At 58.4% G+C, this 14,826-nt stretch overlaps 2 protein-coding genes across 2 annotated transcripts; both read right to left on the reverse strand.

Annotated features, from left to right (window-relative positions):
* Positions 1-463: 463 nt before the first annotated feature.
* necap2 (NECAP endocytosis associated 2) lies at positions 464-8,339 on the reverse strand. The gene is made up of 8 exons (XM_088938282.1): positions 8,216-8,339; positions 7,111-7,211; positions 6,832-6,936; positions 6,660-6,741; positions 5,426-5,534; positions 4,371-4,518; positions 3,971-4,052; positions 464-3,359 (listed from the first exon to the last, which is right to left on the reverse strand). The coding sequence occupies exons 1-8, from the start codon at positions 8,308-8,310 to the stop codon at positions 3,311-3,313; spliced, it is 771 nt and encodes a 256-aa protein (XP_088794408.1). The 5' UTR covers positions 8,311-8,339; the 3' UTR covers positions 464-3,310.
* A 246-nt stretch (positions 8,340-8,585) lies between these two features.
* szrd1 (SUZ RNA binding domain containing 1) lies at positions 8,586-13,432 on the reverse strand. Its single transcript, XM_088938258.1, has 4 exons — positions 13,276-13,432; positions 12,076-12,125; positions 11,608-11,877; positions 8,586-11,143 (listed from the first exon to the last, which is right to left on the reverse strand). Exons 1-4 carry the CDS (start codon positions 13,324-13,326, stop codon positions 11,035-11,037), a joined length of 480 nt encoding a protein of 159 aa, XP_088794384.1. The 5' UTR covers positions 13,327-13,432; the 3' UTR covers positions 8,586-11,034.
* Between the last annotated feature and the right edge of the window lie 1,394 nt (positions 13,433-14,826).

The following is a 14,826-nucleotide window of genomic DNA, read 5'->3' on the forward strand; positions in this document are numbered from 1 at the left end:
ATACTGAAAAAAAAACAGGTTTCTTTGTGTGCAGCACCCCGAATCAGACTCCTGAAGCCCTGAGCGCAGGTCACCGCAGGAGAAGCTGGGATTCCGGGATTCCGGGATTCAGGCGAGTCGCCAGGAAACAGGAGCGGGCCGGGCCGGGCCGCGCGGGGCTGCTGTCCCGCCTCACACACGTCATCAACTAGTGACCCGAAACACCAATCAGCGTCTGCGGTGAATCAGTGACCCCGCCCCAAGCGAGGAGCGGCCGATGATGATGATGATGAAAATTAGTATTAATTAGGATTAGCAGTAACTATTATGCTATGGATAATATTATTAATAATAAAATTATGATTATGATTATTATTCAAAGTGTTTTACAGGTAATGGGGATCCCCTCCAGCACCACCAGTGTGCAGCCCCACCTGGAGTGTACCAGTACGCTCCCCACACACCAGTGAAGACAGACACAAGCTTGACAGGTAAAACAAAATCTTTATTTACAAAGAACAGTTTTACATTCAAACGGCTGGTTTGGGACGACAGAAGGCACTTAGGCTCCTCTCCTGCCCCCCCCAGGCCCCGAGAGGACGCCTCTGCAGGGCAGGGCGGTGCAGAACAAGGACACTTTACAAAGACAGAAAAACATCCAACACCTCACTGACGGGCCCCGGATCTGCGGGACTGTTCGGAAAGCGGATCACTGGGATTCTGGGACAGGCTGCACTTATAAAGGAGTAGGAGACAGACCCTTCCTCTTGGGGTGTGGAGCCCAGTATTAACGATGGACACATTACTCTTACCTAGGAAGTGTGCAGCGCGAGGTCAGTTGCAGGCATCAGGACTGGTCCCACTGAGCAGTAAACACTGCCAGACTGTAAGGCCCCTCTTCAGAGGTTAAGGAATTAATCAGGCAAAAAACTTTTTTTTAACTTCCGTGGGTCTATTTGCACCTAAATACTCGCATCTGCAAGGGCATCAGAACACTGATCCAGCTCCCAGACCCCAGTGACCACGGGCCCAGCGCGGCCACCGCTGGTCCTCCCCACTCGCTCCACTCGCTGGGGGCTGCGAGGACGTGCCGCCCTCCTCTCAGCCCCCTACGCTGGGCGCGGGGTCACAAGCCCCTCGCCGAGCACAAGGCTGTTCAGCGGAGAAGTGACCCACAGTTCTCAGTGAAAAATAACAACAATCACAAGTGTCATAACTCATCATAACTGCAATCATAAAACACATTACTGAAATCTTAAAACTGTATTATGAGACTTTGAGGCTTTGTGTGTGTGTGGATCAAGAGCTCTGAACCACAGACAGTTACAGCAGACCGGGCTGCTCAGAGTTCTGCAGAACCAGAGGTAGACCGGGCCACTCAGAGCTCTGCAGAACCAGACTGGGCCGCTTGGAGCTCTGCAGAACCAGAGGCAGACCATGCCGCTCAGAGCTCTGCAGAACCAGAGACAGACTGGGCCTATCGGAGCTCTGCAGAACCAGACTGGGCCTATCGGAGCTCTGCAGAACCAGAGGCAGACCGGGCCGCTCAGAGTTACACACACATTACAATAATACTCCCACGGCCCGGCACAGTGTCCCACAGTCACGCTGTCAGTCCAGGGTCACAGCAGTCAGATCCACTCCAGGCTTTTCCAACTGCAGGGCGCTGGTATATAAGGTGCTGGACAGTTCATGCTAGATTTTTTTAAATCAAGCTGCATAGACAAATGTAAAAGAAAATAATCATAATGTTAATTTTTCATGCATTACAAAAGTAAAAAAAGATTATCTGCACTGTCTGAATTCACACACACACTCCAATGAGAAAAATATGTATAAATGTAACAAAATATCATAAACTAGCTCTTCCTTGCAAAATGACAATAACAAAAAAAAAATCAAGACATATTCTGTGCAGATCAGCAGAGCCCGGCAGTGTGGAGAACCCGGAGCAGACCAGCCAGCTGCGGACCGGAGTCTCACCGACACGCAGTCACAGCAGCAGCTCCGCAGGAAGGACACATCCAGTGACACCAGGCGCATCCAGTCCAGTCCAGTACAGGGCACCAGTCCTATCGATACTGTAACCCGTCCATCATTAAGTAACTGAATTTTAATTTCTTAATTGATCCCCATTTACACAATCAACGCTTGTTTGCCCATTACGTAACTGAAAGGGCTCCTATTTCCTCAGTTGACCTTGTGGCTCAAGATCACCTCAGCATCATCCCATCCCAGAGTCCTCCTCTTCCTCTCAGGCAGAGCAGATCCACAGGGGGCAGATGCAGATACAGACGGGGCAGATGCAGATACAGGCAGGGGGCAGATAGACACAGGGGCAGATACACACATATCCAGGTACACACAGAGCAGCACGTTGCTGTTTCCCTGCTGCTCCAGGGCTGTGCCTGTGCCTGCAGGCGCCTCCTGGCCTGACGGAGGAGCAGCTGTCTGTGTGACGCGTCTGGGCCTCAGAACCTGGCTGAAGCTGGGTCCCGCAGAGATGAGGTCTGTCGCCACTCCGGCCCCCGTGGAATGTGAAGGGGTGGGGGGGGGCAGGAGAACAGGCAGTAAAAACAGCCACAGAGAAAGAGGGCAGATACACACAGACCTGGTCGGCAGTTACAGAGCCCCGGAGCTCCGCAGCGCTGGGCCTGGGCAGGACAGGGCGGGAGACCTCGAAGGAAAGCCAGGATGTTGCTGTAATAGCCGTAGCTGGACCAGCAGGGGGCGCTCTTCCCTCTGGACCGCACCGATGCCCCAGTGTGGTGACCCGGGACACTATACTGTAGGAGGCGCTGTTCTTCAGGTGAGACGATACAGCTGACGTCCTGACTACCTGGTCATTAAGGATCCCATGACTGTTCCTAGAGTAGGGTTTTATCCCCAGAGTCCTGGCTAAATTCCTGTCCAGTCTGGTTTTCCTAGAGTTCTCTGTTCATTCAGCTGGTGCGGCGGTTTCTCTCTGCACTGCAGTGGGGAATGAAGTGGGTCCCCTTCCACAAGTAAAGCACTTTGAGATTCTTTGGGATGCAAGGCACTATATAAACGCAGAAATTATTACCATTACTAAAGACCATCACCGGGTACACGAACCCCAGGTGGGCTGGACAGGTGAGCACTTGTCCTTTGCTACGGCCCCACCCAGAGGATCTTGGGTCCTCTCGATTCACAGGCGCTTCCTGGTTCAGCCCACTGGGGGGGCAGCACAAGGGCCAGAGTGCCCCCCTCCCTCCTTATCCTCTGGGAATGTAGGCTTAAGAGGAGGAGAAAGAGGGAGGTGAAAGGAGGAAGGCAAGGAGATGGAGAGATGGGTGAGGAGGGAGGGGCGTTAGAACTGCACCCATCCTGGGCCGAAAGAGTCCTGACTGGAGCCGGAGCTACAGAGAGACACACAGAGAGGGCAGTTAGCTGGCTGTAGCAGCACTGGGAGTATAAACAGCAGTGGCTCTGAGCCCGTGAGAGTGGGGGTCTTTACTAGTGGTACTGATGAGAGCAGCGACACCCCCGGCCTCTCCCAGCCTGCACCACACCCTGCATGCCTGGTCCCCCGGGTCACTCACCCGCCACTGACACACACACGCTGCAGAGCTCACTACTGCACACACACACAACCTTCAGAGCTCACAACTGCACACACACACCCTGCAGAGCTCATAACTGCACACACACACACCCTGCAGAGCTCATAACTGCACACACACACACCCTGCAGAGCTCACAACTGCACACACACACCCTGCAGAGCTCACAACTGCACACACACAACCTGCAGAGCTCACAACTGCACACACACACAACCTGCAGAGCTCACAACTGCACACACACACCCTGCAGAGCTCACAAATGCACGCACACACACACACCCTGCAGAGCTCACAACTGCACACACACACACCGCAGGGCTCACAGCTCCATGCATCTTGCATCACAGGGCTCCCTTACAGTTACAAGTGTCTCCCCTACACTGAACATCACTCTCTCAGCTCACCTGGGGGCTGCAGTGAAGTCACCCCAGAGGTCACCTGATGTCCCGCCGCTGGGCTGCACTGTGGGGGGCCCCAGGTCAAAATCTAACAGTGGGGTTGAATCAAGAAAAAGAGCAATAAACACACTGGTCTGTCATCTGTCAGTCTGGAGGTACAATCCAAGTACAGTAGGACAGTCCTGTTACAATAGGAGCTACAGTCCCATTACAATAGGAACTACAGTCCCAGTACAGTAGACCAGTCCTGTTACACTAGGAGCTACAGTCCCAGTATAGCAGACCAGTCCTGTTACAATAGGAGCTACAGTTCCAGTACAGTAGACCCGTCCTGTTACACTAGGGGCGTCAGTCCCAGTGCAGTAGGAGAGTCTCAGTCACTACAGGGTGCTGTGCAGTGAGGTACCTGTTCTGGGGGGCTGTACTGCCTGTGCTCCTGGAGTGGGGTGGGACCCAGCCCCCTTCACCCCTGGGGGTGGGGGCAGCAGCCCGCTGCCAGCTGGGCGAGACCTGGCCGCTGCAGGAGCCCCATCCTTCTCCTTCCTCTTCATGTTCTGGAGAAGCACAGCGTCAGACATCAGGCCGAGACACACCCGAGATTAAACCCAACTCGGCACTGCTCTCCGGCGCCCCACTCCGCTCTCCTGCGCCCCTCCACACCCTCCTGCGCCCCACCACACCCTCCTGCGCCCCACTCCGCTCTCCTGCGCCCCACCACACCCTCCTGCGCCCCACTCCGCTCTCCTTCACCCCTCCACACCCTCCTGCACCCCTCTACACCCTCCGGCGCCCCACTCCGCTCTCCTGCGCCCCTCCACACCCTCCTGCGCCCCACCACACCCTCCTGCACCCCACTCCGCTCTCCTGCGCCCCACCACACCCTCCTGCGCCCCACTCCGCTCTCCTGCGCCCCTCCACACCCTCCTGCGCCCCACCACACCCTCCTGCACCCCACTCCGCTCTCCTGCGCCCCACCACACCCTCCTGCGCCCCACTCCGCTCTCCTGCACCCCTCCACACCCTCCTGCACCCCACCACACCCTCCTGCGCCCCACTCCGCTCTCCTGCGCCCCACCACACCCTCCTGCGCCCCACCACACCCTCCTGCGCCCCTCCACACCCTCCTGCGCCCCACCACACCCTCCTGCACCCCACTCCGCTCTCCTGCGCCCCACCACACCCTCCTGCGCCCCACTCCGCTCTCCTGCACCCCTCCACACCCTCCTGCGCCCCACCACACCCTCCTGCGCCCCTCTACACCCTCCTGCGCCCCACTCCGCTCTCCTGCACCCCTCTACACCCTCATGCGCCCCACCACACCCTCCTGCGCCCCACTCCGCTCTCCTGCACCCCTCCACACCCTCCTGCGCCCCACTCCGCTCTCCTGCACCCCTCTACACCCTCCTGCGCCCCACCACACCCTCCTGCACCCCTCTACACCCTCCTGCGCCCCACTCTCACCCCAATGTTGATCTTGATGGTCTGCCCCTCCTTGAAGCCCAGGTCCAGCTTGGGCACAGAGCTCTGACTGGCTTCCTCCCGGGCCAGTTCCCCTTCCTTCCGCACCCACCTCCAGAGAGGGAGGGAGAGAGAGGGGGAGAGGGGGAGAGAGGGAGGGGGAGAGAGAGAGGGAGGGGGAGAGAGAGGGAGTGAGAGAGAGGGGGAGAGAGGGAGAGAGAGAGGGAGTGAGAGAGAGGGAGGGGGAGAGAGAGAGGGGGAGAGAGAGAGGGGGAGAGAGGGAGAGAGAGAGGGAGTGAGAGAGAGGGGGAGAGAGGGAGAGAGAGAGGGAGGGAGTGAGAGAGAGGGAGGGGGAGAGAGAGAGGGAGGGGGAGAGAGAGGGAGGGGGAGAGAGAGGGAGTGAGAGAGAGAGAGGGAGGGGGAGAGAGAGGGAGTGAGAGAGAGAGAGGGAGGGGGAGAGAGAGAGGGGGAGAGAGAGAGGGAGTGAGAGAGAGAGGGAGGGGGAGAGAGAGGGGGAGAGAGGGAGGGAGTGAGAGAGAGAGAGGGAGTGAGGGAGAGGGAGGGAGAGAGAGGGAGGGAGAGAGGGGGAGAGAGAGAGAGAGGGAGGGGGAGAGAGAGGAGAAGAAAACAAATTAAAATTTGACATGAATTTGAGAGGGTGGGTAAGAAAGCACTTCAGCTGCACTCTTGATCACACTGCCCCCAAGTGGACACCGAGGGCACACAGCGAGTGGGCAGAGGGCAGTAGCTATGTCCAGTGATTCGATGGCTTCAGAGCCTCGGATTAAAATAAACATTTTGAGACGGGTTTCTATGACCTATTGCTGCAGGGATTCTGCGGCTGTGCTCAGCCCCAGTCCAGACAGAGACAGACCTGGTGGCTGAAGCTGCTGTAGGATCAGTAAGGAGCTGCAGGAGTGAGGGAGCCCAGTGTGCTTCATCACCACAGCTCCGGCAGCCAGCACTGCTGCTGCAGAGCGACTCACTGCAGCCTCTTCGTTCACACTCAGTGAACACCTGTGAGGAGCTCATTTTTCCAGCAGGTTCGTTTTCTCTGCTTTAATTAAGCAGGGCCACTTTAACGTGAAGATGCAGTCAGGTCTGTCAGTTTTCTCCCTGTCAGTTCTGCGTACAGATGACTTGTTAACTGGGGACGAAGCCTGGCACCCTGTGTGGCGCGGGCTGGAGCAGCAGGGAAGCGCGGGCAGGGCCTGGCCCCGCAGGGGGGTGCACTCACTTGAAGTGGTCCTGCAGAGCCACGTTGAAGTCGAAGGAGTCGCCACGATCCGCAAACCCGATCCCAATGAACGCGTGGCGCCCTGGGAGGCAGGAGAACGACAGCGAAGGTCATTAAACCACAGAGGGGAGAGACACAGACTAGCTGACAGGTAACCACGACAGCGCCTCACCACTGCCATCCTCAATCCGCACCACAAAATAGCGGCTGGAGTCGGCGACGCCCTCCACCGCGATGCCTGGGTACTGCTCCACTGGCGCCTGGGCAAACAGCTCCCCTGGGGCACAGAGGGCACAGTCACGTACAGACACACAGCTAGAGAGGGACAGGCTGATGCACAGCTGCAGGGGGACAGGTCCTGACACACAGCTGGAAGGGGGACAGGCTGACAGAGGAAGGGGACAGGTCCTGACACACAGCTGGAAGGGGGACAGGCTGCTCCAGTCCTGACCTGAATTCTTGTCCTCCAGTCTGATATAGGCCACCTTCCCCTTGGAGGTGATCCTCAAGCGGCCCGTCCAGGCTGGCTCATCCAGCTTCCAGTCGGCCGCCCTTTGGAGAGACAAACCCTGCGGAGTCACGAGCCAGCCCCACTGCGGACAGTGAGCCTGCTGTGTCCATTCCCACTGCTGGACACTGGACAATGAGCCTGCTATCTGTGTCCAGTCCCACTGAGACTGAGACTGACCAGGGGAGGCAGCTGTAGCACATCGGACGTCACTGCATTGTGACCCAGTCGTCGGTTGGACTCGGATTTGTCTGTCCTGTTAGTTGCTTATCAGCTATGGGAGGTTAATTAATGTGACTGAACTGTTCTTCTAATTACCTGTCGAGTGTGTGTTGATTTTGACTTGGACTGTTAGAATCGTGGGATTTTCAGCGTGTCTGCGTCCGAGTAACGTCTCAGAGGGACGTGCGACTCGTCCGGAGAGACTCGCCGAGCCGCGAAGCTGCGCCTCCAAGCCAGCAGCGCGAGTTTACTTCTCCCTCTCGCTCTCGCTTCCGCCAGAAAGCGCGTCCTGGCTCCTTTTCAAGATCACATGAGGCCCGGCCGGCGCCCACTCCCACTCCCACTCCTGTGACCCGCTGCCCGCCCCCACAACAGCGAGGTCAGCCCCGTTATGAACATCCAGCCCTGAGCCGCTGGCTCGCTTTCAGTGAAGCGGGTCAATGAGAAGCTGCTCTCTTTCCCGTTTAAGCAGGCTGTGAGGCGGCCGAGGGGTTTGGTTAGTTTCGACCGTCTGGCGTCCCTGAGCTCCGCGCTGTCGGACTTCAGGCGAGTCGCCACGGAGCGAGGCGAGCTGTCCGCGCGGCGGCCACGGCTCGGACATAACGCGTCGCGTCACGTCGCGAATTCAGTGGGACCGTAACTCTTCCTCTTTAAAAAAAAAAAAAACCCTCTTCCTTTTAAAATGAAACCCCTGCTAAGCTTTCTCTACGGGCTTGGACACTTCCTGGTCAGCGCGTCCACCCCCAGCGGGGAGTTCTGTGCGAGGAGACGGGAGGGATCGAGCCCTCCCCGGGTCAGGCCCAGCCCCCGCTCCGCTCTGACCCACCTGTACCCGCGGTTGGAGGTCCTGGGCGGGATGCGATAGACGTGAACCTCCGGCTTCACACAAATCACCGACTCGTAGCCGCTGCTGTCCGCCATCTTTGTCCCAGTTGCACAAACACAGCGCGCCGCCAGCGAGCGCGCCGAGCCCCGTGAGAGAGCGCCCCCTGCCGCCCGGGGGACTCACGGCGACACAGCAAGCTCGCATCGAAAACGCGTTATAATATTTCGCGTTTATATACCGGTCTCTCCACTCCCCCTGTAGCCCCGATCCTCAGCAAACAGTAGCACATCTCCCAGCTCAGCCTCTCCAGGAAAACATCAAACCTGAGACACTTCCGTAACGTGAAGGAAAACATCAAGGACGACAAAACTACAGCATTCGTTTATTTTTTATTAAAGGGCTTTTGAAGTATTTACAGGCTGCTCTGCATTGGTGGTTTTGTTTGGTTAGAAACCAGAGGTTTCACTCAAACCCTACAGCAAAATCGGAGATATTAAACCACAATGTTCCCAACTCTGAGTCTGCACAGCCCGTCGGCACGTCTCCCTCCGGACTGTCACACCGACAGACGGGAACCCCATCACCAGGGCATCGCACTGGGTGTCCCCCCCCAAAAAAAGAGACTGTCCAGGGCTGTTCACCCAAGTCTACTCCAGTGACGCCCGGCGCTGTTGTCTCCCGGCCAGCTCCCTGGGTAACTGGAGCGAAGACAGAGGACCCAGCGAGGGCAGACGCCTCTCACCCCGAGAGCATCGGTCCTGCTGCCACAGGGCTCTCGGCCACAGAGGCGCCCGGTCTTGGACTTCACACTGGGGGCGACGCTGCGCCCCCACGCTGTGGGTCACAACACAGGGTGCTGCGCCTCGACTGTTGCTGGCAGTAACAGAGCTGGGTTGGAACTGGGGTCAGGAGCAGGGGCTTTCATGACAATGAGGCTCACCTGCAAGCTGGCCGTTTTGGGGACACCCCCCTCCCCACATACACAGCTCTTTAAAGCCAGGCACTAAGGAGAAACAAAATGGGAATCAGTTCTGCCACAGAGCTGGGCTCAACTCGAACCCTGAACCCTGCTGTCCCCCATCTCACCCCTGCAGCCAGACTGCTTCACTGATCCGTTCACTTAACGCACACGTTCTACGCTTGAAACCGGTTTTTAAACCGCTCTCTGCTCCGAACCGTGTTTAATTACCATTTAAAAAAATCACTAGAAGCTTCAAACGCACAAACGGTTTTTTTTTTGGTAGGAATGAAAAAATAAAAATGTCTAATTAAGCAAAATAACTGTCAGTTGAAGTTCTGTCAGGTCTCGGAGCACCAGGAGAGCAGGAGGCCTGGGGGCTGCTCCTTGGAGTGAGACGTCAGTGCAGCGGAGGGCTGGTCAGCTACGACACACAAGTCACACGTCCAAAGGCCCCTAGCTGGACCGTGTTCGTCTCCAGCTGCACCCCTATTCTACAAACCTCCCCATCACCCCCATGACCCCCAGCGCCCCCCCCAGGCGTGGAGCACCTGTCCGGGGGCCAATTCCACCCCCTCCAGGTTCCACGGCCGCTCACTACATCACCATCACCTCGAAGTGCCCCCCCAGCACGCCGGGCGATCGCGCCGCGACCCCAGCCAGCGCCGGCACACCCCTCCGGCCCGCAGCCCGGACACGGCCCCGCCTGGACCGGCGGGCAGACCGGAGCATCGCGCCTCGGAGCGGCCAGACAAACGCAACAGCCTGTCCTGAACACACAGCGCAGGGAGTGATACAGCACACCAGTCCTGGAGGACAGAGAGTGGGGGGCTGAGTCCCCCACATTCACACTGACCTCTGCCCTCTCTCCCTCAGTCTCTCACCTCTTTAATCTTCTCTCAGGCTGTACATATTTACAAAGCAACTTTTTTTCATTTTCCGTGTTTTTTAATAATTAAAACTAGTTTTTATTCACTACCAAAAACAGCTTTAAAACCGACTGATTCGACTGGATGAATTATTCACGTATGGTCATTTGTAGGCGCTTTCGTGTGTATTTTCTACTTTTTAAATACAAACGGGGAAAGACTCTGGGAGCAGTAGAACAGAAGAAATTAAAAGTAAAGTCAGAATCACAAGGGACCCGTACAGAGTGGACACTGAATAGAACTCTCCCCTCCCAGAACAAAAAATAAAAACTGACCGAAAGGCTTGCGGAAAAAAAGAAATAAATGAAGACAGAATATAACAGCAAAATAAACGATCTGATGGCTTAGGGAGAGGAGACATGTTTCATGACCAAGACTGACACTGTTATTGCTGGGAAAAGCTGGCACCCCTGCCCTCCTCTGTTCCTCTGGGCTGAGCCGCCACCCCTCCCTCCCTCCCTCTCTCTCTCTCACGCTCTCACTCCTCGCCACGTCTCTCGGAGCCAGAGGTCCGCAGGGCCTGGGCCTGGGTCTGGATCCGGTGCCGACCCGATCTGGCCCGGACAGGGTGCCAGTCACAGTGGGCCAGGTGAGGAGCGCGGGAGGAGGGGCTGCAGGGCGGGGGGGTGAGGTCACAGTGAGCAGAGTCCCGAAGACGCGGAGTCTTCGTCATCACAGTGTGTCAACTGGGTCAGAGATCGCCCCCCAGCTCCTGCCCCCCCTGCCCTGGGAGGGACAGCCACATGGGGCGGAGGGGAAGGGAGGGGGGTTGCAGGGGTACACAGTGCAAGGGGACCTCCTCCGATTCCCCACCCCCTCCTCCCTCCCTCCCGGGACCTGCCCCCTCCCGCCTCCCCCCCCCGCCTCCAGGGCAGCGTGGTTCCGGGGCGTCTCGCTCCTTCGCGCTCTTCCTCGCCCCGCGGCGCCGGCCTCTATCTGCGCTGCCGGAAGCCCTGTGTGCCGTCAGGACCGGCGGGCTGCCGGATCACATGGTTGTGCGGCCGGGACTCCTCCGGGGGGCCCGCGCTGACTCGCACCAGCCTGCGGGACGGAGAGGGGTTACACAGACACGGGCCGCGCACGAGGGGCGGGGGTCAGAGGTCAGAGCACGTGCAGGCGCCGCAGGTCCTGCCCTCGCTGCCAGCTGAGTTCCGAGTCAAGACCACGGCTCTGTCGCTCGAATCCACATTGAACCCTGGAGCAGGGAGCTGGGAGAGCCTGGCGCCCGTCTGTGTGCCCGGGTGCCAGTGAGCGTGTCCGTGTGCCCGTGTGCCGGTGAGCGTGTCCGTGTGCCCGTGTGCCGGTGAGCGTGTCCGTGTGCCAGTGAGCGTGTCCGTGTGCCCGTGTGCTGGTGAGCGTGTCCGTGTGCCGGTGTGCCGGTGAGCGTGTTCGTGTGCCGGTGAACGTGTCCGTGTGCCTGTGTGCTGGTGAGCGTGTCCGTGTGCCGGTGAGCGTGTCCGTGTGCTGGTGAGCGTGTTCGGCATGCCCGTGTGCCGGCGCCGTACCTTTCCGTGTGCACCACAGAGGCCAGTGCTCTCTCGGGCTCGTCCTCCGGGCTGGCGCTGCCCAGGATGCGGCGGCGCGCCTCTGCGTACTCCGCCTCGCGCTGCGCCAGGGACTTCACCTGCGGCAGAGGGCGCTGCGCGGCCTGGGAGGCGCCGAGGGACCCGTTACTGGAGGGGCGTTTCAGAATCCGGATCTGAGGAGGGGGCGCGGCCGGGAGAGAGTCGTCCTGGATAACGATCGCCGTCTTCAGGGGAGATCTGCTGGACTTCCTGCGAGGGACAGAGGCGTTAGGAGGACATCCCGGCCAAGCTGACGCACCAGCTGGTGTCTCCGAGAGAGGAGACTGGTGCCACTGTGTGAGAAAGAAGAACAGACAGAGCGATACAGAGGGAGTGTGGCGAGAGAGAGAGGGATCTAAGGGAGGAGGAGAGAAGGAGGACAGCTGTTACTCCTGCGGCTCCACTCACTTCTCCTTCTGGCTGATCTTCAGCTTCTCCTCCAGCCTCCTGTCTATCTCCTGCGTGGAAAGAAAGCAGGCTGTAAACACGGAGGGGCAGACACGTCACGCGCTCCGGAGACCAGCGAGCGCGAGGCGCGGATCAACATTACACAGCGGGCTATTTCTGTGTGTTGAGAGGCAGCCAACAGCAGAGACAGGCTGCCGCTGAGAGAATCGCTTATCAACCCTAACGATACTGGGTAGAACCCCACAACTGACCCGCTGCAGGGCTCCGAAACCAACTCTATCAGTGGGGGTGGTTGCAGAAGCATTGACCATTATTTTAACTTCACAAATTTGCACAAACTCCTTTGGTCAGACAGCGTTCCAGAAGAGAACGCAGCGTTTAGTTGCACCTCAGCCCTGCACCTGGTACATCCCAGCCTGAAGCAGACCACTGTGCTCTGGGAGTCTGACTGGTCACACTGTAAAGCCTGGAATGGACCGGACTGCTGTGCACTGGGAGTCTAGTCAGCAGCTCTTTACTGTACTGACTCCCTCTCAAAAACTATAAATCACTGATCTAACGCCACAGATTCAACTGTAGAAAAACAGCATCTAGACACTATCAAGTACTTTTGAAACTGTTATAAACGCGGTATCTTCAATAACCTGCTGTCTGAACACAACTCTCCGCATGACTTCGCGTCAGTGAAAACCCTGGGCTCTGCCCCCCAGCTTGCTCACGCGTGACCCCGCGGGGCTCCGGGGAGGAAAGAGATCCCCCCTCCCCCCCAGAGCGCACACCCACCCCGAAATCACGGCAGCCCGAGCCCCGGGCCGGGACGGGACAGGAGGCGCTGCCCTCCGTGGCTGTAGTCGGTCTACTGGCCTCGCCATTAGTAATAAAAATACTCTGCTCTCCTCACTGCTGGACCAGCGAGGTTTCCTCAACGGTCCTCGCCTCCCGTCGCCCTCCGAGAGACGGGCTCTCAGGTCTTACACCCGACACCGACTCCTACGGCCGCACAGCAGCCCCTCTCCCCGCTGCCCCGGCAGAAGCCCCAGGCCCCTGCCCCTTTAAGCCGTGGCCTAGTTCCCCGCTCGGCGCCCCGGTGCTCTCCACGGGCTGCGCTCCGCCTCCCCCCGCGCCTCTCCCCCGCCGCCTCGCGTCCCCCAGCCCAGCTCCCAGGGGTGCCCCGGACCCCCAGGCGGGCTCGGCTCTCACCCCGCTGTCTGCTGCTTCCTCCCAGCTCTCAGCAACCTCTTCATCTTCCATGTTCCAGCCTGCGGGACACACACTCACACACACATACACACACACCGGGGAAGGGTTCCGGGCTCTGCGCAGGCGCAAGCGCGCTCCCGGCGCCTACCTCACCGCCGAGACAGGAAACAGGAGGCGGGCGGCGCGCACGTCACTGCCCCGCGCACATGGTCTCGTACAGCCTGACTTCACACTTTAATCGACTTGATTTGTTCAATCACTCCTGGACACCATTTCCGTGACAGGATTGCGTAACCCCTTTCGGTCAGGTGCATTTAAGGCTGAGAAGAGAAGATCCTTCTTTACACAAAGGGTTGTAGGAGCCTGGAACAAGCTGCTCAGCCTCGTGGATAAAGCCGATAGATACCCTGGGAATTTTCAGGAGAAAATCTGGATGGGATTCTCGAGTCAGATGGGCTGAATAGCAGCGTCTGGTCTGTGATCTGCAGCCGGACGGTTAGGCAGGAGAGGGGGCACTGGGCCGTCCAGCCCGTGCCGAGAGAGCCGGGGCCCGGCCGCCACCGTGTCACTGGGGCTGAGCTCCTCCGCAGAGTAAAACCCCCTTTCGACAAGCGTCGTCTCTCACCCCAAACACAGACACGAATGGATCAAGGGTCTCATGTACCTCACAGAACGAGGGCGGCAGGGGGCAGGGTGGCACCGGGTTCAGGTTGTGAGGTGCTGTCTGTGTGGAGTTTGGGTGTTCCCCCCCAGAGACATGCTAGCAAGTTAACCGCTATTGCCCCTGGCGTGTGCGTGTGTGTGTGCGTGTGCGTGTGCGTGTGCGTGCAGCCTACCCTGCGATGGGCTGGCGCCCCCTCCAGGCTGTGCCCTGCCTTGCGCCCAGTGCTGGTGGCTCCGCCGCGACCCGGAACTACAGCTGGTAGCAGACGGATGGAAGAGCAGAGCTGCAGGTCTCCTGGCGATCAGACAGGTGCTGGAGGATGGCAGGTCTCCCCCCCCCGCCCCCCATTGCCTTCTGGGAAATGTAGTTCAATCGAGAAACTCCATCTGGCCCGAACCTGCCCTCCTCTCGCACCCCAGCTCGGCTCTGTGAAGTTGCTCCCCCCCACCCGAGATCTGGGAGGCTGCTCACCCAAGGCCCTGTGGTCGCCCCTCCTCACCTGCACTGTGCGCGCACACAACCGGATGTTGGCTCTCAGAAACGTCATCGGTCTTCCCGGGTCACGTGGTGACCAAACCTCCCGGGTCACGGGACCCGCGCGCAGTTAGACACGCCTCTTGCCAGTGTTATTTACTTCAGTGAGGTATTCCTTTTCAAAATGAATATCAGGTTATGGGGAAACTGCTTTTAAGATGTCGTGTCATTCGTCATTGTAACACTGTAACTGTAAACACACAACACAGGTCACGGCAAATGTTTTTTTTCTAAATTGTATATTTAAATGAGCTATGGCTGACGTGAAACAAGACCAAACCCTTACGCCATCACACAGCGCAGCGCCCGTCGGCTCGGCTCTCTGCTGGAGGGAAGACAGAAAGGGACGCACC

This window comes from Atractosteus spatula, chromosome 20 (genome assembly GCF_055471065.1).
Source record: "Atractosteus spatula isolate fAtrSpa1 chromosome 20, fAtrSpa1.hap1, whole genome shotgun sequence".
Classification (NCBI taxonomy): Eukaryota; Metazoa; Chordata; class Actinopteri; order Semionotiformes; family Lepisosteidae; genus Atractosteus; species Atractosteus spatula.